A 26,896-nucleotide genomic window follows, 5' to 3' on the forward strand; every position below is an offset into this window, starting at 1 on the left:
TGTAAATTATCTCAAAGTATTATCTGACCATAAGCTTTATCAATAGGAGCTTTTACTCTGCCCTAAAAATTGCATTCAGTCGAAATTATGTGATATTTTTTTGCCGTGCGAAAGTCAACCAAAGCTAATTTAGGCTCGAGTGTAACGTCAAAATCGTTAGCAAGTCTCTCTCCTTATGGGAATTCAGTTACTAGACTACGGCCGACGCGTTTCATATACGCTTCTACAGCCTCAATCTGACTTGCCAAACAAGTTGAGAACCTGGATCCACCTGCCAAATACCATTCAGACTCGTTTGATGGTTCCAGCCTTTCGTTTAATAATTCGTGCATCAAGAAAGTATTACGAACTGTCATTCTCTAGAGAACTTGGTTGGATTCTCATTCGTACCTGCACTGGACTTAGCTCCTGCTATTGCTCAAACTAGCTAATTTGTGTTCTCAGTTGTGTAAGTCAAAAAATACAGATACAGAAGTAGCTTCTGCCAGTTAGCTATGTTATAAGTGCACAATACTAAAATTTGTCAGGATCGTGCACAGGGCTCTTTCGCAGATAATCCTTCTTCAGTATTGAAGTAGGATACAGTACCCTGCCTTATTTCGAAATTGTCAGTCGACTACTCTACGTGCCTTTCTTTTACATGTGGTACTTCAGCGCCTACTATAATGAAGTTTGTATTTCATATTACAGAATCTCACGTTTTAATGTGTGTTTAAACACCTAACCATTTATTTCTTACCTACCATGCATTCTCAAGTCTACCTGTAAAATCTGTTGGTGTCGTTTGTAATCCTTTGCTCACTTCAAGCTTCCGCTAGTCTGAATAACTCAATTTAAATATTTTAATCGTGACTTGTTTATTGGGCTTGGTCGTCCAGCTGGTTTTCATTCTCGCCTATTTTATAATTTTAAAATTCGTAGAAGAATTTGGCATCATTTAAATCTCTCTTAGGCTGTGGTTGCTGATTGCTCTAACCGAGGAAACAGTTTTTTTTTTTTTTTTTTTTTTTTTGGGTCCACCATCTCAACGATTGTCCAGATGACTACGCTCTATCAGAGGAAAAGAAAAATCATACTATCAAAATGAAGATTTGATCCTCGCTCCAAGGACAGAGGAAGCCTTCCGGCAGCTGAGTCTGTCTTCGGCTCCTTCCTGGAGACCATAGGAGGTGAATCTCATTTCTTTTGCTATCAACAGTGACTTAAATCGTCCGTTAGACAACCACGAGGCTTCTGCTTAGGACTTCAGAGGAACTACTACCGACGCTACAGTGGAAATATTATCGTAACATTATTTTCTCCAAGAGCAGCGAAGTTACTAAAGCTCTTATTGTGGACTCCATTTTGCCAGGTTTGTTTTCTCCATTTCTACTTATTGTGGATAAAACTGTCACATAGACAAGTATATTATTAGCTTTACCAGTGATTTGTATGATAGACAGTACTTCCCGGTATATTTTTGATAATATGAGTTGAGATTCCCATTGCGTACTCGACTCATAAATCGGTAGCAGTTGGTAAAATACAAACTAGCCACTGCTCACAGGTAAGTTGATGGTACGTGATGCAAATAACTCACTGCCATACACAAAACGCTGCCAAGTTAGTATATATGGTACGCTAACACTAGATAATTGGTGCCAAAGCGTGGAATTGAAACTGTACTGCAGCACATAATCTGGTGACATCAGTTAAGACAATTACTAACAGTAATGTGAAGAGGTGACAATCTTTCAGATTAACCTCTTTCGATTCTTAAAAGTTATGCTGTACAAAAGGTAGAATAAGACATCCTGACACGCACAATCTGACAGCTGTTGAGATTTCAGCTCACCGTCAGTGACTAGTATTTTTATTAGTAGTAGTTAGAGTAAGGTTACGTGCTAATGCCTCTCATTTAGATTGATAACGCCTGAGAACGAATTAATATCATAAAATTAGAATATTTGGTGAATACTGCAAAGGAAGGTCACTATAGCCTTACAGTAGTGTCATGTTCTAGCCCTGACATCCGTACACCTAGCACATTACAGATATTTCTCTTGTTTCATCAGTACGATGTTTTCACGAGAAGGCAGCTACAACTGTTGAGGATGCAAATGAAGGCTTCCAGGATGCTTGCAAGGAATCAGCCACTCCCTCGATGCTTGTTACAAGTTTTGCAACGGAAAGAGATGGATCCAATGCAGTACGTAGGTTGGTGGTGTATCTTAATTTTTCGTTTTTTGTTTCTTTATTTATTTGTTTTTGTGTGTGTGTGTGTTTTGCTCCGATTAAACTTAAATCCTAAATTGATTTTAACCGTCTGAAAGGAGTGAAGCAGAGGAAAACCAATAATAAATAGATATTAATTAAATTCTTACCTGTACTGCTTAATTTTATTTATGTTGACGTGCACTTATAAAATTGAAAGTGCTATGTTTGTGACTCCTAATCTCTTGAACCACCCGACCGATCTCGATCAAATTTTTACCATAGATGAGGTTCGGACCTGATTTTTTTTTCTCACCATGTCACTTTTGTGGTGCAACTTTCGGGAGGGGAAGAAGGAGATATATAAAAATGATCGAAAATGATCAATATCTGTCGAATCCATGGTTTTCGGGGTCGCTGAGGTGAACAGTGACACTTTCGATGCCGTGTCCTGCAGTATGGGGAGAGGAAGATATATATATATATAAAATAAATGACCTATATTACTGTCGAATCCATAGTTGAGGGCGCGGTGGCTCAGTGGTACAGCGTTCGCCTCCGGTGCTTGTGGTCCCTGGTTCGATCCCAGATCGCGCCGCGTGGACTTTTTGGTGGACAAGCACCATGTTTGTGGGTATTCTCGGGGTTCTCCCGTTTCCTCCTACTTTCTTCATTCCACCATTTCATTCATTGCTCATCTTCATCGTCTCCTTTAGCCTAATCGGCATAACCGTGGGACGTAAAACTCAAAGTTTTCATTTCATTTCAAAGAATCCATAGTTTTCGGGGTTGCTGAGGTGAACAGTGACACTTCTGATGCCGTTTAAATCCTAATTCAGCCTCGGAACTTGGGGGAAGGGGAGAGAGATAGAAATAATCGAAATTACCAATATCAGTGTCGGATACATAGTTTTCGGGGTCGCTGAGATGAACAGTGATGCTTGCAATGGCGTGCCTCACAACATGGGAGAGGGGATGGAGGAGATATGTAAAAATTATCGAAAATGACCGATATTAGTGGGAATCCATAGTTTTCGGGATCGCTGTGAAGAACAGTGACACTTCCGATGCCGTTTACATCTAAATTCAGCCACGCCGCATGGGAAGGAGAGGAGAAAAATCTAAATATCACCGATATCAGAAAAATCACTGAAAATGACCGGTATCAGAGAGCACTTTAGTAATCCGTAGTAAAAAGTTACTGACTAAGGGAACATTACTATTTTTTTCTTAATTTAACCCAGCGAAGCGGGTAATTGTTGCTAATATATATACGAGGGGGCAGGCACGTAGCCAAGGGGGGAACCAAAAGAAATCGGATTGAAAGAGCGTCGCCGTTCCTAAGCGTAGTAGACAATTCTCTAAGTGGGTCTAGGAGAGATTTTCCCAAATCAGTTGGTCAAGCGGCATCTGTGTTGGAGGTTAACATTTGATCGTATTATTCTTTTTCTCAACTGTTCTCCTTTGTCTCCTGCGAAACCATTATGGCAGATTCAAAGGAATAAAGACTGTGTTTGAAATTTTGCATCCTACTTGGAAAACCGGAAACGAAAGCTTACCAAATGCTTCAACAGGCTTTCAAGAAAGATACTATGAACTGCACACGATTTCTTGAGTGGTTTGGACGCTGTAAGTGTGGTGAGTTGAGTGTTGAAGATCATGCTCGTTCTAGGTGCTCTTCGTCATTTCGAAACGACGAAAATATATTTTAAAAAATGTGCCAAAAAATCAACGAGGATCGTCGTTTCATGATCGATGATATTTCAAAACAGGCAAGAGTGAGTTGGAGCTCGTGCCAGCGTGAGGTTTTGCAAATGAGACATGTTGCCGCTAAGTTTGTTTTGTCGCCTGGTCACACAGGATCGAATCATTCGTCTGAATTTGAGCCAGGACTTGAAAAATCAGATTGAAAGTGATCCAAACTTTTTGACCAACGTGATGACAGTTTCCGAGAATTAAACAAAATTTAAAAGGAAGGTGTTTTAATGATATAGAGGCTGTAAAAAGAACTTTGCAGGGCACACTGGACGATATATAAGTTGAAGAGTTCCAGAGGTGCTTCAAACAGTAGGATAGAAGACTGAAGAAATGAATCGCATTTAATGGAGAGGAAACTGAAAGAATTTTGTAAAAACTTAATAATTTTTTTTAGAACAAAAGTCCAGTTTCTTTTGGGTCCCCCCCGTATATATATTTTTTTTTAAATTTAACTGATGGAATATTGGAGCATACTGAACAATTCACTAATATTGAGAGCACCTGAAAGTAATATATTTTCATGAAAAAATGAGCTTTAAAAGTCCATAGCTCCAGAACTATCGAACCTACCCTGGCCGAATCAAGACTTTATTTAGGAACTAATATGTGCGCTACCCAATAATACATGTTTCAGAATCTTGTGGTACGCACGCAACAATTTTTGGAGGGAGTTTAGCTACAGGCGTATAATTTGAAGTATTCACCAACTACCTCTATAAAAATTGTTCCGGAAGTACCGCAGGATTCTGAAACATCCCATTTTGGATAGAGCACATATTACTTCCTAAGTAAAGATTTGCTCCGACTACGGTAAGTTTTGGAGCTATGGACCTTTAAAGTTCATTTTTTTTCCTGTTTTCGGCAGCCTATAGCTCTGAAAGGAATCATTTGTGCACCCAGGTTGGTCTAGACTTTTTGTCTTAGTTTGGTGTCAGGAATCACCTCCCAAACGTTGTCGGTGTTGTCTTGAAACATCCTGTGTATATATATGAAGGGTTTCAAGCTTTCAATTGCAGCTTGTTTTCAACTTCACCACAAAGGAAACAAACTATACTAATACATTTGCCTCATTAAGTATGCATTTTGGGTGCATAATTTTGATATTTAAGGATTTTGCTTTACCCTGCCCGTGCGTCTCCGTTCGTCTGGGAGGAAAAAGATCTCAAGAACTACTTGTTGATTAACCACCAAATATCGTGAGGATGTAGAGGAACTAGAACTAGGAATAAAGTTCCTTGATCAAGTCTATATTCAAAGCGGAAGTGGTAGAAATGAACCATTTCCGGTTTTCATGTTTATCATCATGGAGCGAAACGATTTTCTGCAATGAATGAAATAACTATTCCAAGAATAATTAATGTCGATCTTTAATTCTTTACTAAAACCAGATGTGATAAAGATCCATAACTTTGGGTTTCAATGTTGATTCATAATGCAAAACTAAAAGACAGCGATCAGTGTTTTCCTTTGGAATAGATTTAGCCTTCTAAGAAGAGATATCGTCTTAACGCCGTATTAAAATCGGAAGTGGCACAAATCAACCACTTTAACGTTGCTCGTTATAGAATAAAAACGGTAATAGATAGCGAGAGAGAACGTCCGAAGAATATATATGTATATACATAGACATATAGATACAGATAGATAGATAGATATTACCTAGGTATAAAATTGAAAGTGACTATGTTTGTGACACTTAATCTCATGAACCGCCTGATCGGTCTTGATCAAATTTTCAATACGGATGAAGTTCGGACCTGTATTTTTTTTTTTTTTTCCATTTAATTTTGACAGTAGATCTTAGGGCAGGGGAGGAGGGGGAATATATGAAAATGAATAAAACTTAATAACTCTTGAACCACCCTACCGATCTCGATCAAACTTTCAACATAGATAAGGTTCGGGCCTGGGATGTTTTCTCTTCATTTCACTTTTACAGTGCAATGAAGGGGAGCAGGAGGGAGGAGATATATGTTAAAAAAATAAAAATAAAACATTGTCTTTGTGACTTCATCACGCTTTACCCATAAGACCGATCTTAATCAAACTTTTAATATGGATGAAGTTCGGATCTGGAGTGGATTTTATCATATCACTTTGACGATAGATCTTATAGGAGGAGGTAGGAGGGGGATATATATACAGTGAAACCTGTCAACTTGGCCACCTCTCTAAGTTGGCCATCTGCTTATCTTGGCCTGGTTAGTCTTGAATCTGCATTTTCCCATAAGACATTCGTTACTTACTACTCTATAAGTTGGCCACACTGAAGCAATGTTCACCCTATGATGATAATGATAAATTTACCTGCGTATCTTGGCCACGAAAAATATAGTTTTGTTATTTTTCTTAACTCTTTCGAATTCCCATATGAGAAGCAGATGTTCTGTATTTGTGACTGGACATAAAGAAGCATAGATTCGCAAGATTTGTTCTTGGAGGTCAATAGCCAGAACACTACCCTCATAAAAGGGTGGTGAAGGAAGGTGTGAATAAGAAAAAGCATGTACAGGAATTCAGGAAATGGTTGTACGTATTTGTTTATCCTTTCTGTTTTGGTAAAACCATTAGCTATATCGGCTCCTTTCATCAGTGGGAAGCTTTAGTAATTCCGGAAAATCAAGGTTGAAGCTCAATGGTCATTTATTGGCACCTGACTGCATGTCAAAAGGTAGCGGAGGTTTTGAGACATGAATTTCCTCAAGATTTTCTCAAAACATTTTTTGCTCCGAGGGAAACACTTCTAGCTCATTAACAGGAGGTAGTTAACTACAATATTAGAATGTGCATATCTGCCAAAAAGAATAAAGCAAATACGTCTAGAATGAACCACCATTCAGTAACAACTGGAGAGAAGTCATGTAAATTGCATATGAATTCCTCAATTTATAAGTTAGCTTTTCTTGTTTTCAATCTGAATAACTCAGTGTGCTATAATATCAATTTCAATAAACTGCGTACATACACTTCTATTTCATGGTTGTTTGTGTTATTGTGTTTTCAATCCGAATAATCCAATGTACCAAACTAGTTTTCAGGAAGAGGAAAGTATGCATATATATTAAACATACTATCAAGAGCGCCGATCCTGGGGGGGACCGAGGGGGCCTGGGCCCCCAAAGCTCATGTGGCCCCTATTTTATTTATGAGAATACAATATTTGGTATAATTTGAGTGCAATTTGTCTTAAAATCTTCATATATATACCTTTTGCATCTGAATGCTCCCCCCCCCCCAAATTTACAGAGAAATCGGCGCTCTTGCATACTATAGCAATATTTTCTAGTACTGTATATTTTTATGATTACTCTATATACATTATTTATAAGTAGCTGTCGTGCCACTGCTTATTAAAATTTTTCAATCGAGTAATACTAGAAATCCTATTCTAAAAATACACAAATCACACTTATCTTCTGTAAGTTGGTCACTTTTCGATGGAACCGATGGTGGCCAACATAGACAGGTTTCACTGTATATATATATAACTTAATAACTCTTGAACCACCGGACCGATCTCGCTCAAATTTCCAACCTAGATTAAGTTCGAACATGAGATAATTTTTGTCATATCACTTTGACGATGTAACTTAAAGGAGAGGAAAGCCATTTACAAATGATCGAAAATGACCGATATTAGTGTCGAATCTATGGTTTTTGAGTTCGCTGAGATGAACAGTGACACTTCTGATGCCATTTAAATCCAAATTCAGCCCCACAAAAATTGTGGAAGGCGAGGGATATATAATGTTTATATATATAATCAAAATGACCAATATCAAGGGGAGCGCTTTAGTAATAGTATTAATAAAAAGTAACTGACTAACGAAACATGTTACTATTTTTTCTTAATTTAACCCAGCGAAGCGGGTAATTGATGTTAGTATATATATATATATATATATATATATATATATATATATATATATATATATATATATATATACAGATGGTGATCAGAAAAATGGAAACACCTGTAGTTGGCAACACGTCAGATGTATGGGTCGGCAGTAGTGTCGTGGCGCCCGCAGCGCCGGACCGCTGGTGGTGGTGTGTTAGGTCGGTCTACATACTACGTCAGCCGCAGTGGAACAGCAGTGTCCAGTGGCTGCAGCAGACGGAGGTAGTGTAAAATGGGAGACCTCTCAGATTTTCAAAGAGGGCAAATTGTTGGTGCGCGGTTATGTGGAGTGAGTGTGACGGCAGTGGCTACTGTGTTAGGTGTGTCGCGTGGGACAGTGTCGAAGGTGATGACGGCCTACACAACACCCGGGAAAACCACATCGGGGAAGCAGAACAGTGGGCGGAAGAAAATCATAAGTGACAGGTCACGCCGGGTATTAAAGCGCATTGTCACGCAGAACCGTCGTGCCACTGGGGAGCAAGTGACGGAGGAACTCAATCAGCACCTCCCCCACCCTGTTTCGACAATCACAGTCCGCCGTGAATTACAGGACATGAACTTACGGGGTCGTGTTGCACGGGCCAAACCGCTCATCAGGGACCATAACGCCTTCGCACGCCACAAATGGTGTCGCGACCATGCAACTTGGACTGTTGAGGACTGGAAACGTGTGATATGGTCGGATGAGTCATCCTTCACCCTATTCCCAACCACGGGCCGTGTTTATGTGTGGAGAACGCGCAAAGAAGCTTATGATCTGCAGTGTCTCCGCCCAACTGTGAAACATGGCGGCGGCTCGGTAATGCTGTGGGCCGCCATATCATGGTTTCCATTGGGTTCTGTGGTCACACTTAGCGGACTAATCACTGTCAATGATTATGTCGCAATTTTAGGAGACCACTTGCATCCTATGGTTCGGATGTTGTTCCCGGACAATGACGCCATCTTCCAGGATGATAATGCACCCATTCACACAGCTGGCGTTGTTGCAGCGTGGTTTGAGGAACATCGGTATGAAGTTCAACACCTCCTCTGGCCCACCCAATCCCCAGATCTCAACATAATTGAACATCTGTGGTCCGTCTTGGAAACACGACTCCGGCGACGATTTCCACCTCTATCCTCTCTCACAGAAGTGGCCGATGATCTGCACGAGGAATGGTGTAAAATTCCATTTGCTACTATTCACGACCTCTATGCCTCCATCCCACGTCGCATCAAGGCTGTTCTGAAGGCGAAAGGTGGCCCGACACCATATTAATCTGGTAAGTTGCAATTTCGTTCAGGTGTTTCCATTTTTCTGATCACCATCTATATATATATATATATATATATATATATAGGATGAAAAATCAATAGTGTGCTCAGAGTTTTGACAATCACACCATCAGAATTTTACAAATGAAAGACATCTTGTCCATACAAAACCACGTTTATTGGACTCGTTTTTGAAAATAAACGTTCATTTAAGGACACGAAAATTCATGGTCTTTTGATATCAAGACAAATTTATTGAAGAAGGCTGCTTGGCAATAAACAGACAACTGACGTCACGCATCGTTTCAATGACACCTAATGGTGTGTGTATGAACCCTTGTCAGTAGCTGTCTCTTCACTTTAACAAACAGTTGTGTATGCGCTATTCAATCGTGTCATAATGTGTGGAAAATTGGGTGCAAATCTGTGACATTCGAATTTACTGTTTAAATTCGCAGTAGAATACTGGGGGAAAAAGAATCCAAATACTATAAAATGTGTAAACGGAACTGTTAACTAAGAGTTGAAGCACGTGTTCAAGTTTTTATTTTGAGAGAAGAGAGTCATTCTTCGCGACAAATCGCTCTGCCATCGGGCGAAACAATACGTTGGACTCCTGAAATATAATCACAAAGCAGTGTATATATTACACAAACGCACTGATCGTCCAAAAATGATAACTCTTTTAAAGACAAGATCACTCGAAAAACAAGCAAACGGAATAGACGTTTACTGCTTCGGAAGAACTAATAGAGCTAGAGAAGAGCCATTTCTATTTGGTATCAAATAGGATAGTGGCTCAGCGCCTTCAAATCTAGGGTCCTGGGAAAGGATTTCTGTAAAGAAACCATTGTTTCTAGCAGGAAACATTACGGAAACATACTGCTGGGCCAAATAAATAAATAAATAGAATAAAATAAAATAACGATTGGAACGATGAACAATAGAAGAGGGTATTCTGGACTGATGAATCTAAATTTCAACTTTTCGCCTTAGAATGCTTGAAGCTGGTGCATCGTTGTCCTAAAAAGCGCTTTCATCCCGACTGTTTAATACCTACAGCAAGGCACGGAGAGGGTAACGTCACTGTTTGGGGATGTTTTACAGACTGCCAATTTGATAATTTAGTTCGAATTAATGAACAAACATGTTTCACAACGTTTAAGTGAGGCACGGAATTCTATCAGGAACCCGGATTTGGGGTAGTAACTTTCTCCCAAGCTATGCAGCAATTATCTAGAGTGCAAAGAAGACATTACATCACCAGTATTTCGGAGTCATCACAGTCATAGGATTTGTTACCTATCGAGCTCTTGTGAGATGAACTTGGCAGGACTGATATTGTTTTGTATAAGGCTTTTCAGAGCTACTGGAGTCACGTAGCTTCGCAAAAGTTGGATAAATTAATCAAACAAATGCCTGGAATTTCTCAAGCTCTTATCAAAGCTAAGGGTCGGTATTTCATTGAATTCCTTTAAGATCACTGGACTGATTGTGATAATTTTTGGACCATGAGCTCCTTCGTGGCTAAGCGGTTATCGTACGTGTCTTTGGCGTGGGAGACCCGACTTTGATTCGCGGCGGGAGCTCATTTAATTCGGATTTAATTTTTAATCAGTAGGTCCCGTCTCATATAGCCTTGCTGCTAAAAGAAACGTTAAAATCAAATCAAATCAATTCAACGATTGGACCATAGCCTAGGTTGGGCTACGTTTGTTAAAATGCGTATCCTAAAGAAGGAGCGGGGGTTTAACATTAGTGTGAGAAATTAAGTATCTCAGAATTGTCTCAACTTGAATAAAACTTGATACATAAAGTCTTTATTTTAAATAATAGGATCCGTGACCCAACGTTTTTGAAAATTCTCGTTTTAGGGGGGTGCATCTTCTATGTAGGGTATTTAAAATCAATGTAACTATGTTTGTCCGCGATCTCGTCCTAGCTACACAGATTTTGATTATTTTTGGTATATGAGTGTACCTTGGTCTACCTTATGTTTTTAAGACATTTTCGGCAAGGGGAGGAGGAGGGGTGAAAGTGTAACATGTAGAAATAATCGAAAGTGGCGGATTAAAATAATAGAATACGTTCGACATTATTATCCATTCCATGAGATAAATAGTGACACTGCCGATCCCGTTTAAGCCTAAATTCATCGTCCATGCGTATCCTGAGGGGAGGACGGGGTTCAAATATTTGATATAAACCCATCCTCATCGTACGAAGAGTGGGCATTTTATATCCTCGTCATATTTTCTTGGTCTTGTTTTTCCATGAACATGGAAAGGTCTGTGTGGCTAGTTAAATATCAGGGGAAAATTTCAAAAATGTTCTCAAACCAGTTTTTTCGTGACTTCTGTAGCCTTCCTACAATGCATGTCTTTGTCAAGAGTAACCGTTTTGTTGTGCTGAGGATTTCGAATGTTGGTTAATATGGACCTTTCCTCATAATTGCTTTTAATAGTCTGTTGACAATCGTCAAATCCATTCTATTAAAATCACGTTTAACTACTTGGCTAAGTTGTAGTTCAGTTGTAGATCTTGGATTTGTTTTTACGAAAGGGGTGTTCCAGAGGGCATGGATAAAAAGTATTTTTAAATATTCGTTAAAAATAGGGGTATTTTTAGATAACACTTATTATGTCAAGAACAAATATGTCAGCTTAATAATAAGAATACGTCCTTCCAAAAAGGAAAATCAATTATGGTTAGCTTGTCAAAAAGTTATACACACCTGTGTTAAGATTCTTTGTTTTAGCTGGTAAGGTTTATTCAATAAGAACTTCGCCAATGACCTGAAAACATTTCATATATATTAAAGCTGGTCGAGGATGCGTTTTAATGGAGATTCTTTTTTTACTCAGTTTTGCATTAAAAGTTATCGAAAATTCCTCTCTCAGTTTAATGATAATAAGAATTTATTTATTTATTTTTTTTTCTACCCGATACGTTAGCATGTCACTACTTGATGTAAGATTTATATCCTAACAGGAGTTCCCTTGTGATTAAGCGGTTAGCGTACGCGCTTTTGGCATGCGAGACGCAGGTATAATTCCTGGTGGAAGCTCATGTGGATTGGGATCCCACGTTAAGCTGTAGGTCTACGTCTGATATAACCTGCTGAAAGGAACTCTAAAATCAGTTCTGACAATCAAGTGCATAGAATTTCATCAGTTAAAAGTGTAGACCACAATTCTAATTCAAGAGAATTGAAATAATATTTTGTTTCAAATTTAATCTTGTCATATATAGCCAGTTGCTTTCATCAATATATATATTTGAGAATATTGTAGACAAATTGATTATTGTACTTTTACACATTGTAGAACAACATCAAGAGTGTAAGGGACAATTATACATTTTTGTACTAATATAAATTATAATATTTTGGTTATACAAAATTACTGCTATAGTCAACAAATACAATGATATAAAGTCAGGAAGATGAAAAAGTGTTTTGTAAATTTTGTGTCCTTTTAGGTAAACGACTATAACATAAGATTTAATACCTTTAGCTGATTAAAAAAAAAAAAAAAAAAAAAAAAAAAAAAAAAATTATTATACTTTAGCAAGACATATGTTGAAAGTTTCTAACATAAAATGCTTCATGTAAGAGAAAGTGTGTTTTATTTCCGAAGGTGCGTCGTCAGGATTGATGCAGCGTCCGATGAGACCTCCAGGTTCTCCATGGGGACAGCCATTTACTCAGTCTCCCACGATGGCACAGTTCACGTCTCTCATGGGACCCCCTCCCAACTCTGAACAGCAGGCTCCACCAGGACGTATACCTCAGCAGACTCCTCCAATGCCAGCAGTGACGTCGGTTGTTTCCAGCTTTCCGCAGCATCAGCCACCTGCATCAACATCTGCACCAATTCCTCAGAGTGTCCCTCTCCAGGCTCCGACACCAGCTACACAGCCACAGCAAGGTTCTCAACGAGCTCTGCCACTTGTGGTAACTCAGTTTGATCCAGAAAGTTTTCCGTCTCAACAGCAGACACAGAACGAGGTAACGCATTGTGCAAAGCCTACAGGTGTGGATCCACTGATCATACTTCAAGAACGAGAAAACAGGTAGAATATTCATTGTAAAATAACTTGTTTATGCTCTTGGTTAAAATTATTTCTACGTTGAATTGTTACTGTGCCTTTGTCAGTCGCATGGCACGAATAGGGTATAGTACTTTGTAACTAAACTTTGATATAGTTTACCTTTTGTTCCACTTTTCGGATTAGACTGTACAATGTCTGACATGGTTAGAGTTCAAATGAAATAAGTAGATAATGAATAATAGTAACTATTTTGGCTGTTATTGAATTCAATAGCAGCCTTCAGTCCCATTTTGGCGATGTTCCGTAGGACTCGTCGTCGTTGTTAGAGTTGTTGCACTGTCCGCCCATTCACCGCAGTCCTATAGTTTTCTTCCGGTTTCACTCGTAAAGCATGGGCGACCCTGTTGGACAGTAAATGTTTTAAATATATGACCCAGCCTAAAGATAAAAATATGCTAGAAAAGAAGAAAGTTATATCGTTGCAAGATTGTACAGAGTGACCCAAAAGTAGGTATATACCCGTGCATTTAACAAGTATAACGTTCTCGCATATGGGTTTATTTGTTTCGTCTGTTCCGGTTTTAAGGTATAAGTAAAGAGACATTGGGTGATATCAATAAAACGGAGAAGTTACTCATTACGCCCAATTTTGAGGTAGTTACTCGCATTGGTATCAATAAAAAGAGAACTGAGCACTAGTCGTCTCGGCTGACCTCGAAGAAGCCCCGCCCTTTTGAAGTAACCACACCTCTATTCTCGAGCCGAGTAACTACTGCGCGTTTGATATCAATAAAAATCAAAGACTCTTCTGTGATGCTAGTAACTTCTCCAAATTTGTGGAGCAAGCTAAATAGGTGACTCCGTGCGAAATATGGCAGAGTATATGATTGTTTTACTACGTAGAAAAACTTATAAACTGCATAGAAATGTTGGAAATGGAGATTACAAAAAGCATTATAAGTTTATGAAAGAAAATGTAGAGTGGTTAGCACAACATTGTTTAAGGAGAATCAACCGAAATTCCGGGTGGTGGACTACGTAATGATGAAAAGATGCGGGTTTTCTTCAAGGGCGCCGATCCTGTGGGGGCCCGGGCCCCCCAAAGCTCATATGGGCCCCCTATTGTATTTATGAATATACAATATTTGGCATAATTAGAGTGCAATTTGTCTTAAAATCCTGATATATATACCTTCTGCATCTGAATGCCCCCCCCCCCAATTTACAGAGAAATCGGTGCCCTTGGTTTTCTTGCGTTACGTGAGTGATCCGGGATTCCAGGTCGGAATGTCAGGGGATTCTGGTGTGGCTCAAAGTACTGTCTATGACTACCTGAAAATGGATTGTTTCCGGAAGTGTGCGTAATATGCAAACAGCAAAGGCAGAGTGGCAAGAACAATATATATTTCCGGGTGCTATCGGAGCACTTGACTACACACAAGTGGCATTAAAGAAACCTAGTATGAGTAATACGTTAATAGGAAGAGCTATTTCGTGGCTAAGCGGTTAGCGTACATGCCTTTGGCATAGGAGACCCGCGTTCGATTCCCGGCAGGAGCTCATGTGGTTCGGATTCCACGTTAATCAGTGGGTTCTGTCTCATATAGGCACACTACTGAAAAGGACGTTAAACTAATAATCAACTCAACTGAACGTTGATAGAAAGGGTGTATATATGAGAATGTATTTTGTTTATGTCAAGGCGAAAGGGGACACGTATGGTGTGGCAAATGCAATCAGATGGACGTGATTTATGACGTGGGTGGCTGGACTTTTTTAAAAAGAAAACAAAGGAGCCAAGTGTCTGATTTCGTTCTTAAAGCCAAACAATCTACAAAGACCTTGGACAACACGTGATATGCGCTTGTCGCGTTAATCTTGATATTGCTGGATTCCAATCAACATCCATCAGCTCAAATAGGTTCATTCCCATCTTTTCAGTATTACTTTCTTCTTTCCCGTTTTTTTTTTATTTTTTCTCCTTTTTATTTTTGTTTTATTCTCGTTCAAATATTAAAGATTCTCTTTTGAATTTGTGTCTCAGTCGTAGATGTATTTGATATTTCGTTGCATTTCACTGTAATTACTTTCAAAGTTTCGGCTTTCCTTCGTTTACTTTCTGGTAGCTGTGACTTTGAAAGTACCACTGGAAACTCTTTTACAATATCCATAAATGCACTTTGATTGAAGCTGTCGTTGCTACTTGCCAGTTTCATGGCTTTTAAGATACTACGCCATAGGTTAAAAACAACGAAATGACTGCGCGATGAATGGGATAAAAGAGTAATCACTTCTTTTATTGATACGACTCAGTGCTACGTGCAGAGGAAGCGCGAGTAAGCGTTCATAAATCTGGAGCAGACTAGACCTGAGTAGTGGCTTGTTTTATTGATACGAAATTGAGGGAGGAGATTACTCCAGCTGTAGTTACTCCGATTCTCGAGCAGGACTTCTCAGAAGTAGTTACTTAGTTTTATTGATATCACCCATTAAGAACAAATGATAAAGAAGCTAGGTCTACCTGTTTGATAACGATAAGAAATGATATGAAATACAGTGAGCAGATCAGTACTGGACTGTATACCTAGTTTTGGGCCATCCTGTATAGCAGTTCTCGTGTAAAATGTTAGTGTTTATTAAATTAAAATAGACTTGAATGCATGAGATTTGTAATATTTTTTTGACCAATTCACAACTTGGTAATTTATACATGAGAAGAAATAGCGCTTGTGGTGTCTATGAATGAAATGATTGCCCCATGTGCAGCCCCCACGCTATTTCGGGATCTATGTTTGACCTTAACTATAGGCTGATGACCTTTCTTCTTTTCTTTTCTCCTTGAAACTAAAGATAGGCCACAACATGAATATCTAACTTAGCTTTTTTGGAACCTCTTATTGCTAAGATCATCTTATTTACTTAATCAAAAAGTTAGTCAATTCTGACATCTATTGTACCATTTTTCATGACTTTGAAAAGCAAAGTTGAAGATTTTGAATCTTACTTTTCTTACTCTCGTTGACTTGATCGAGTGAAATACTCTAATTGAAATTTCTGTATGACCTCCGTTCATATGCTGTTTTGTTTTCAATTCATTTATCAATATCGCAGACTTCTGAATATCTTTAAAAATTATACAGTGCATGCAATTTAAAACCGGACCCAAGGTCTTTTACATTTCCTCCACCTTTTCCGTTCCCTCTTCCCTCATACTCGTTCGTTACATACAACACTGGCACAACATTAAAAGCACTGTCTTATAGAAGATAAGTTTGAGAGTTTACAAGGGTTTTCTTGTTTCAGGATCTCCTCCAGGATAGCAGATAGGATCGGAAAACTAAATAACTTGGCAAAGGTTACACCTAAAGAAAAAATGCAAGCACGGATAGAACTAAAAGCTCTCCGACTGCTTCACTTACAAAGAAAGTTGCGAACACAGGTAAGGGAAAGAACTGTCTCTTTGACTTAATTCTGTACTCAAAGAACGTACAGAGTGATACTCTACCGAAACTCTTGATTGTATAGATTTACTGTATTCAAGCTGTTGTAATTAAGCTTTTTAAATGTTAATGGAAGCCACTTTTTAACAGTTGTTTTCTAAATAAACCAAAAAGGTATTTCATTTGCCCGTCTTTATTTTACTACTTAAAAACTGCCGAAAACGTCGAGAGAGGTTTGAAACGTAACTATACACAAATGAAGGGTAAGGGGGAAAAACCAGCAATGTCCATGTGTGTGCTTTATCGGGAGCTTTGTCCTATCTGTTGGTGACTCTTGGTACTATTTGACTGTATATGCCGTGCATACGTAGATGAAAAATGTCCGTGTAAAAAGAGGCAAAATATGCAACCCTATTCTTCTTACGCGGTTTTCAATATTAAATCGCAGTTTTGTGACATTCCTTCTTTTTTTCCCTTGCCCTTCAAATGAAATACGCATACTCGTATAAATCGTCCATGACATGGTTTTTAATTTTTTCTGCAAGATTGACATTTAATTCCTATTTAAACGGTATTTATTCTGTTTTTATTATGTCCAATGAATTGGTTTATAAATTCTATTGTGCGTAACTCGGAAACCTGAAGTCTTCATAACATATTTCACATGCTATAAAGGTAACCAGGAAAGTTCTATCGCTTTTTCACCCACCACTTTCGAACATCGATATGTAACCTAAGACGTACCTGGAAGATTAAAAATAGTCCCCGTCAGCATCGACGGTCTTCTGCCAGCGTTCTGGAATGCCATGAATTCCATCGCGGTACAACTTGGTGGGCCGTGAAGCGAAGAAGGTATCAAGTGCATTTTGCACCTCGATTAGGGTTTTGAACTGGCGTCCTGTAAGATAGTGGTTCACAACTTAATTCCTATCACGGCCCCCATTTTATCACATCCTCTTGCCAGCGACTCCATTATAATTTCTGGTTTGTAATAAGCTTGTGTGGGAATTTTAATGTACACTCATGTCCACAATGATTGTTGCATATCTATAACTGTATTCTTGTAAGAATATAATATGATAATGATTTCGGAGGTTACTTTTAATGTTGACACTGTGTGTATAATCGTGAAATGTATATTTGTGGTAGATTTCACAGGAAAAGAATTATAAATACGAAAATTAGAATGAGTTAAACAAAATGTTGCTAAATGGACAAGAAAGTTTTATTTTCGTTTTATTGTTCTTATTTACTGCTGTTTTGACACGAAATTTGGCACATACATGTCTTTGCCGATTATACACATACTGACATTACCCGGCGAATTCGTTATTAAATTATATTCATACAACAACATATTTATAGACATGCGACAATAATTTTGGACATGAGTATACCTATTTCGGAGATCTCACGACATTCATCTATTTCTATAATAGAATCCATTTCTTGTATATATCTATATCTATCTATCTATCTATCTCTTATCATTTGAAAATGATTTGACAATGTGCGTCACTAAGATGAACCGGGCATTGCCGCGCACTACTGAAATCACACCGTGCTCTAGTACCTCATTAGCTTTCAATTTTAGTTGTATTTCAATATGATAAAACAGACCTAGGTGGCATCTTCTATCCCGATGAGTTCGGCAGAACTCGTACGACATACAGTGTGTCTGATTTTTCAGGGTGAAATCAAACGAAGGATGAAAAGAATAGGAAAATGTTATGAATAGCGGATAAGAAAAGAACAATATTATTGGAGATTAAGACATTGAGGAACGTGATAGAAGTAAAGTTAGGGAGGGCCGAAAAATTACGGTTGCTAGATCAAGACGAGGAGGCTAGAACTGAAGGGCTGGTAAATTTCTCTGTTTGTTCAGCTATGGCAGAATACGATTTATTTATTACTGAATATGACATACTGTATAACGGCGTAATCATAAACCTTCTGCTATACTTTCATATCTTTATCGCAGTCAGAAAGCTCAGAAATATTTAATGAGTAATACTGCGCTTCACTGATATTTTGCGGAATCATTTTGTCATGACTATAATCATATCAGTATCGTCAGGAGAACCAGTAATATCAAAACTTTGAAGACAACTTTTTACTTACCATTGTTTGAGAAAATGTATTCACAACGACGATTCATTCATTCTCAGTGCGTCGCAAACGATTAATTTTTTCTAATTCGTGTGATCACGATTTTGAAAATATTTATTATTATTATTATTATTATTATTATTATTATTGATGATGAATAATCTGTAAAATGGGTAAATAATCTCATGAAGTAATCCTTTGAGAATTAACCGATTATAAAAGTTCTATGGATGGACACGGTGGTAGAGCGCTTACCTCTGGCTCAGTTCCCGGCCAAGTTAGTTCGTGGTGAACATCATCGTGTCCGTGGATTTTCTCGGGGTATTCTTGTTTCCTCCCACACTCTCATTCTATCGATTCTTCCATTATTAGTCTTCCTTAGCATAAAGCTCATAATCGTGGAGACGTTAAACTGAAAGATTTCAAAGATTTATTTTCCTTTCTTCGGTTGATGTTATAAATCCCTGCAGAAATAATTTCTTATGTCCTGAAAATTTTGCGTTAAAAAAAAAAAGAGCTCATTACGTTTAGCATAAGCAGATTCACCGAGATATTTACCAAAAGCCTAATAGCACGCCCAACATAAAATACGCTAAACCTTCCGAGGGTGTAATAATGTAATATAGTTGTAACAGACACACCAATACAGGGGACTTGGTCATAAAATTGCATGGTACAACATTGTTTAGGATGACTCGCTTGCAAGATGTTCCCGTAACTTAGTTATCTCGAAAGGATATCCTCTATGAAGAATCAGGCCCTATGACACCATAGAAAGATTTGTTTATGCAAAGTGTATTGCCATATGCAGTGACTACCTGTGTTACGAAGATAATAATTACACAGTTATTGCAGATGTGATATCTAATCCTACTGCTTATCCCTCTACTCCAGCTGTTGATTTTCAGTTTGTCGTATCTATTTCTGACCCGCAGGGGAAAGCAACTGGCTGTCTACCCCTGCTGTGCTGGGTTAGTGTCCCACTTTATATTCTAGATAGAACAACTATTATTTCTTTCCGGCAGAACACTCATAGACATGACAAGGAATCACTGTATAAAGTTTGACGATGCAATTACTTTACATGCCGTATAGTAACGCTGGTTTATGTTACTGTCTCTTCAGAATTTAGGTTTCCTTTATGTAACTAATTCGTGCTGTCTTCATGTGTGTCAGACATAAATGTTTCATCTTTCTTGCGGAATGAGATGTAAATAACAACATCGATGCTTTTATCGCACAAGTATAATTGCTTTTAAATCAATTTTTGTGCATATAAACTGATGAATATTGATATTTGTAGGTTATAGCTTGTAGCAGATCTGATTCCGCCTTAAAAACAGCATGCGATCTACGAGCCTATAGAAGGACAAAGCGCCAAGGCCTCCAAGAAATACGTACAATCGATGAATTAGAAAAAAAACAACGAAAGTTAGAGGCAGAGCTGAAAGAAAGACAGAAACATCAAGTGAGTCGCAACATTTTTACCTGTTAACAAGAATGTGTTTTACTCCCTATGCTCTTCTATTTTGGGTCGTATTTTACTATAAATTGTTAACCCTTTCTGTAAATTTTGCATGCATGCTTATATCTCACTGTAAAACAATATTCCAGCACATATAACCCAGACTTCGAATGTTTCAAAAATTAGTTTTAAGAACTGAGCCCGTATGTTTTAAGTGCATAATCTTTTTACTTAGAGCTGCCTATTTTTAAATAAGAAATCGGGACATTTCTGTATACGTGAGGAAAAGAAAATAACAAAACCCTTAGCACACACAAATGCGATTACAGTATAAAATGCTTTTTTGTACATTACTATCCTTTAGATTTATGAATCTTTCACTTTTCGTTTGTAGTGGTTGTTTGTGGTTTCACAAAAATCTTAGAAATTTTTCACAGGTCATTTAAAAGTTCATTTTTATAATCAGTTCATGTTTCACTGAAGTCACGCTGGCTGCTGTGATAATTTCTTCATTTTTTTATGATCTCAATCTTAACATTACTCACTGGAATCAACCGTACAAATGCCATAATTTTAAGCATTGAGTGCTTCACGAGATTTAAAAAAAAAAAAAAAAAAAAAAAAAAGTCGACACAACTTTTCGTGTGTGTGTGTATGTGTGTGTTTTTCTCCTTTTGATGACATTGGAAATCATATTGTTTGGTGTCATCTATTCATTACATAGATTGACTCAGTTAATATTCACCCGAATTCAATGTGTAACTATACCGCATATGCGTAGTTTATCATCATGAAATTACCAGGCGGCAGGCAACACTATCTCGTTAGTCAATCAGTCGTAACCTGTATTTTCCATTAGAACCGGATTTTTTTAGTTTTCCTTTGCTTCATTTCCGACAACTTACTTTTCATTTATTTTCCTATTTTTAAATTTCGATCGACGATAGAGAAAAAAATGTAATCTAGATGAATTCATGGTATCAGTGAATTAATATGTTTTATATATACATGAGGAGTACTGTGGCTCAGTAGTAGAGCGCTTGCCTGTGGTGCTGGGGGTTCTTAGTTCGATCCCAGGCCATGCGAGTTGGTGGTGGGCAGCATCGTGTCCGCGAATTTTCTTGGGGTTCTACAGTGTCATTCCACATTTCCATTCTACCAATTTTTTCATAATCATTCATTTACAATTATCATTCGTCTCTTTCAGTCTAAAGGCCACAGTTGTTTCTTGCATATTGTAAAACTATTAGATGACTTTGAATGTGAAGTTTCAGGTGATGTGTACACTTAACATTGTATATTTGGTAATTATAATTCTGTTTTGAAATAAAACAATTTTATATACACAATTAATGAGTATTTAATTTTCCTCCTTATTTCAGGGCTTTGGAAATCAACAAGATGGCCAGCAGATTTTTACACCAACTCAGCTGGAACATTTAAGAATACAAATCATGGCTTACAGGTTGCTTGCAAGGAACGAGCCGCTCCCTGAACACTTGTTGCTAGCCATCCAAGGGAAACAAATGAATTCAACACAGACTCCAGCATTCGAAAGAACTAAAGTGCAAGAAGACACAGGTTAGTGACATTCCTTAATTTTTCAGTAGTATTGTTTCTTGTGGGTGTTATACATTTTTCTGTACAGGAAGACAACTCACCGAAGTACATCCTCAAAAAACTGTTATATAGTAAACGTTTTGAGCTTATCAATGGAACTCCTTTTCAATCTTTCTAAATAAGGAAACGCTACACCAATACATGCGTATGACATTAATCGGTAACCCCAAACACATGAAAATTATGGCAACTTAACCAAATTGATTGAATACAGTATAATTCGTGACTTCCTTCGTGGCTAAGCGGTTAGCGTACGCGCCTTTGAAGTGGGAGACACGGGTTCAATTCTCGGCGGAAGCTGATGTGGTTCAGATTCCACGTTAATCAGTAGGTCCCGTTTCATATAGCCTCGCTGCTGAAAGCGATGTTAACTCAAAATCAATTCGTACTGAATATATTAGGTTGGTATGAATGAAATGTTCATTTCCAAATGCCAAACACATGAAAAGTATGATCCCTGCTTAATGAAAGTACTCTCGTCTGCAACTACATACTTTGCCATCGTGGATTACGTGGCGAAACAATCTGGAGTCTGTGATGCAGAGACATTGTGAACCGTATGTTACACCGCTCGATCACCGGGGAAGATCTTTCCTTCCAAGAAATGATCGAGATGACGGAAGAGGTAGTAGTTAGTGGGAGGTATATTGGGGGAATACGGTGGGTAAGGAAGGGTTTCATCTGCAACTTTGGAGAACCTGCACCTTCCTTTGACCAATGTTTGGAAGGGCAACATAAGTAAATAATCTTTTTTTTTTTTTACCATTATTGCTTGCTTGTTCTCCATTCATGATTTCACCTCGTCGTATATGCAACATCCACAAAGTGTTGCGCCGATTTCAACGAAATTTTGCAGGTAGATTCTAGACATAAAATAAAGTAACCTGTATTTTTTCGTTTCTGCGGAAAAACGATTTGAAGGGGTGTAAGCTTCTTCGAAAGTATTTTCAAAAAAGCTCGAAATCTCCCAAAGGACACAAACAATTGCAGAAAAGGCGTATACACATACTAGATATACAAGTAAGACGTACGCATTTCTTATTTGCTACGGAGAAACGGTTGCAGGGGAGTCACATTCCCACTAAATGACTCGAAATAGTTTAGAAACGCCACAATCGACAAAAGGTCACAAACAGTTCGGATGAAAGGATGAATGCACATGTTAGACTGACATAAAGAAATACATATTGCAAGTATTATTCATGACTTTATAACAAAGACTGACAGTTTCATAAACATAGTATCTTACGCAACAAATGTTTCACAAAGAAATGTTTAAACAAGGTAATCTCTTACCAACCACAACGAATTACAGCAACCTGTCCACATATGTCACATGTCAGGATGCGATTCGTGGCAAAGGAGAACTCCGTTGGAGTCTGAAATTATGCCAGCTTGCCTGTTGTATAGCCAATGTGATACTACGCGTATTTGATGGCATCTTTATATCTTGGAGAGGAGAACTGATTATGTGTCAAGGATTATAGTTTATTTTGTCCCATAGATGCAAATGAATATCAGACTGTCGTAAGATAACAGTGTCCGAAAAGCGGCGCACAAATGTCTTCCAGAAGCGAAAAAAAGTACACATGTAGTGGTTGCAGCTTCCAAGTTAAACCTTGAAGTATTGTAAGTAGCACAGTATGTTTCTCTTCTGGTTCAATGGCGCGTAGGGTATTTTCACAATGTCTACTCAAAGCGTCCAACAGAACTTTTAACGCTGTGTTGTAGGAAAATACACGTGATCTAGCTAACACCTGAAACGTCCCTTTGTGAGTTTGCCTGATTTTGAGGCGGCAAGATGTACGTTACGGAGGAGAAAGAGTGTCGTGCACGCGTGGGCCAGCAAGGAACCATCAGCGGAGATGATCGGTTGTATTGTATAACTGTGTGTTGTCGCCCACACTACGAACCAGTATAATTACCTTATCAATTATCGGTCATATGTTTTGCACACATAGACAAAGTTACTATCGCTCGAATTTATCATATGCAGCGATAAGCAAGACCTGTCGTGGAATTGCTATTGCAAGATAACATTATACACATTTCATAATATAGTTTGATATTTTCTGCTGCCGGCCACGCGGCAATTTACAATTATATACACTCAACCTTTGGTACGTTTCTTCAGAGCACACATCTCTTGCATTGTTTGTTCAGTAAATGACACTTTAACAGCTTCCTCTCTGTCAGGCGGGAGATACAGAGAAACCTCTACTAACGGACACCTCTATAAAGCGGACACCTTCCATAACGGACATATTTTGTAATCCCCAAACACTGTAATAGGAAAAAAACATATTGACAAACCTCTCTAAAACGGACACTCTCTAATACGGACACGGACAGTCTTTCTTGTCTTTTATAGGTGTTATTTACCTCCGTATTACGGACACTTTCTCTAGAAACAAGTTGGAAACTGCAGTAAAAATACACTTTTAGTAATTCGTACGTATGTCACCAAGGAAGAACATGTGGGTGTGACATTTTGCCTCCTCAACTGTCTGTTCAGCAACCCAGAGGAAGGGTCTCTGTTTCACAACATCCTTATATCCTTTGCTTGCATTCCACTCTCACTCAACCTGCTTCAGAAACAAAAGTGATTGACAGTTGCCCACTGTTTGGAATAACATATCATTCTACTGTTTCGCTGGAATCTCTAACCAAACAGAAGACAAGTTTGGTATTTTTGACCCCGGGTACGCATATTGTCTTTTTAAAAAAGTCATTGCTGGACTGCAATTAACTCACAGATTAAATCAACACACCGAAAACGTAGTAAGTAACAATAAGTATAAAGTGCAGAGACTTATAACATCTTATTCCCATGTTGTGCCTCGAATTGGATGGCGCAAGATAATGCAGGTACAGTAACATTTTGGTAATATTCATAAATACGTGATTCATGCAAAAATATTTTTTTTTTCTAATTGCATATTACCTTGTTTCTTAATTTACGTAAGAAAATATTGAACCTCTCTAAGGCGGACACCTCTCTATAGCGGACAATTTTTGATTCTCCACGACTGTCCGCTTTAGAGAGGTTTCACTGTACTAGTATGTCGTTTCAAAGGTTACCTTTTTTACCTGTAGTTTCTTTATGAGTGGGACATATACATTGCCCCGTAATCCGCCGATAAACTCGTCCCCAAAAATTTATGTCGGGTACTCCAAGCCCATTTGGGGTGCATATTATCATGGGATTAAGGTAATAAATACCTATAACGCAGTGCTATCCAACCGGGTGGTAAGCGTACCCCTGTGGGTACGCGAAGATGTTTCTGGGAGTACCTAATCCTAAAATAAGCATATTTGCAATATTTATTGAATTATCATAGTTCGAGATTTTTTTTTAATTATTATTTTCAATGGTTTCTCTACGTTAACATCAATAAAAATGAAGCACACAAATTGCTTGAATCCAGAATCAGCTGTGATTCTCGCACGTTTGAAGATTCGACCAAGAATCGAGGAGTTCGCGTCCCGGAAACAAGCTCACTCATTTCATTAACAGGCTACCTCTAAAGTTACTGTTTTATTTATTTATTTATTTATTTATAATTTTTAACATTGTTCTCAGTGTGCGATTTATCAAAGAGGATAAGGGGAAAATCCCCCTCAGTATGAATGGATGTTTTCCATATGTTTTAAAATTTCACATGTTAATTTTTTTCGGGTGTGCATTTTATCCCCCTGTAAATAGTCTTTTGACTGGCACACTGATTGTCCTTTTGTTGGGTCACTGTTTGTCCTTTTTAATCAGAACATGTGTATTAAGTTTAATAAATTCATTTTGATTTATTTATTTAAAAAAAAAAAAAAAACAGCTTCAGGGGTACACACTTGGCGGCGCACTGTGTCTAGGGGTACGTGAGAAAAAAGGTTGAATAGCACTGCAACGTACATATATATATATATGCATATATACCCTTACATTTATTTGGAAAAGACATTGGAAGTTTGCAAGTGTTCAGAACTATAGGGACGTTCTTCCATGCATACTCCCTCTTTGCTAAAATTCTCAAATATTTCACACATTTTTGTTAGGGCTGTAGGCCCTTTCCACATGCTTTTCCGCAAACAAGAAGGCATACGTCCTTCACAAGTTTACGACTAGTACGTGCATACACAGTTTCATCTGCACCGCATGTGTTCCTCTGTGGATTGGAGAACTTTATGGAATATATATCGAACATTTCTATTGGGAGCCATTGTCCCCCCTGTGACTATTTTCCCAAAGGAAAGGTGCAAAAATTTCTTTTCGTCTATCTCTAGGTACGTCTTTTTCTGCAAATTGTTTGCGTCATTTTGGAGATTTTGAGCTTTTCTGAAAATACCTCGAAAAGGGCTTAGACCCCTTTAAACCATTTTTTCCGCAGAAAGAAAAACAATTCGTATTTCTTACTTTTACGTCTAGTATGTGAGAATAATAATCCAATAATAATCTCACTCTTAATAATCCAATTTGGGGCCACCATGGACCATAGCGAATGAATCAGGGATGCTTTGGCCCGGAATTGCGTCACCTATTGAAATCTTGCTTATGCTTATTCAGGGGCCATGCACGCTGGTGTGAATGAATCAGAGGTACCTTGGCCCTGCTATGACGTCATTGAATTGGGAGTTTTGGATTAGAGGTCGATGATGATTCTTTAAAATTACTAAAAATATGGTCTTGATTCATTACGTTATGAAATAGTACAGGTTTACGAATGCTTTTTATTTTTTTCGTTCCCTTTTATGGCATAAAATTTGGAGAATGTTATATCTTTGAGATGGACTAACACGGGTGCAAATGAAATCTTTAGTTTTACGTCCCACGATTATGCCGGTTAGGCTAAAGGAGACGGTGACGATGAGAATTAAATAAATTGGTGGGAGAAAATTGGAGTATCCTGAGCATAGTGTTGCCCACCACAAAACTACTTTCGCGGGGTTTAAACCAGGGACCACATACAGCAGAGGTGAACGCTCTACCACTGAGCCACCGCACCCCTACTGGTATAAATGAATTAGAGGTATTTGGTTCGAGCTAATATGTTCGATTGACGTCACTGAACTGGGATTTTTAGCTTGGACCTTATGATGGCTTGT

General features: G+C 38.2%; 1 protein-coding gene across 8 annotated transcripts in view; it reads left to right on the plus strand.

Annotated features, from left to right (window-relative positions):
- LOC145687823 (uncharacterized) overlaps positions 1–26,896 on the plus strand; it is a 118,084-nt gene that overhangs the window by 19,667 nt on the left and 71,521 nt on the right. For 6 of the 8 annotated variants that reach the window (XM_081761261.1, XM_081761260.1, XM_081761264.1 and 3 more), the window contains exons 3-7: positions 2,055–2,196; positions 12,751–13,186; positions 16,469–16,604; positions 20,018–20,182; positions 21,562–21,760. In XM_081761261.1, the coding sequence (XP_081617387.1) occupies positions 2,055–2,196; positions 12,751–13,186; positions 16,469–16,604; positions 20,018–20,182; positions 21,562–21,760 (1,078 nt within the window). Of the gene's footprint in view, positions 1–1,039; positions 1,352–2,054; positions 2,197–12,750; positions 13,187–16,468; positions 16,605–20,017; positions 20,183–21,561; positions 21,761–26,896 lie in introns of all 8 variants that reach the window. The other 2 variants (XM_081761265.1, XM_081761266.1) reach the window with 2 other exon arrangements.

The sequence above is a fragment of the Thermobia domestica genome, chromosome 6 (assembly GCF_964235325.1).
Source record: "Thermobia domestica chromosome 6, izTheDome1.hap1.1, whole genome shotgun sequence".
Classification (NCBI taxonomy): domain Eukaryota; kingdom Metazoa; phylum Arthropoda; class Insecta; order Zygentoma; family Lepismatidae; genus Thermobia; species Thermobia domestica.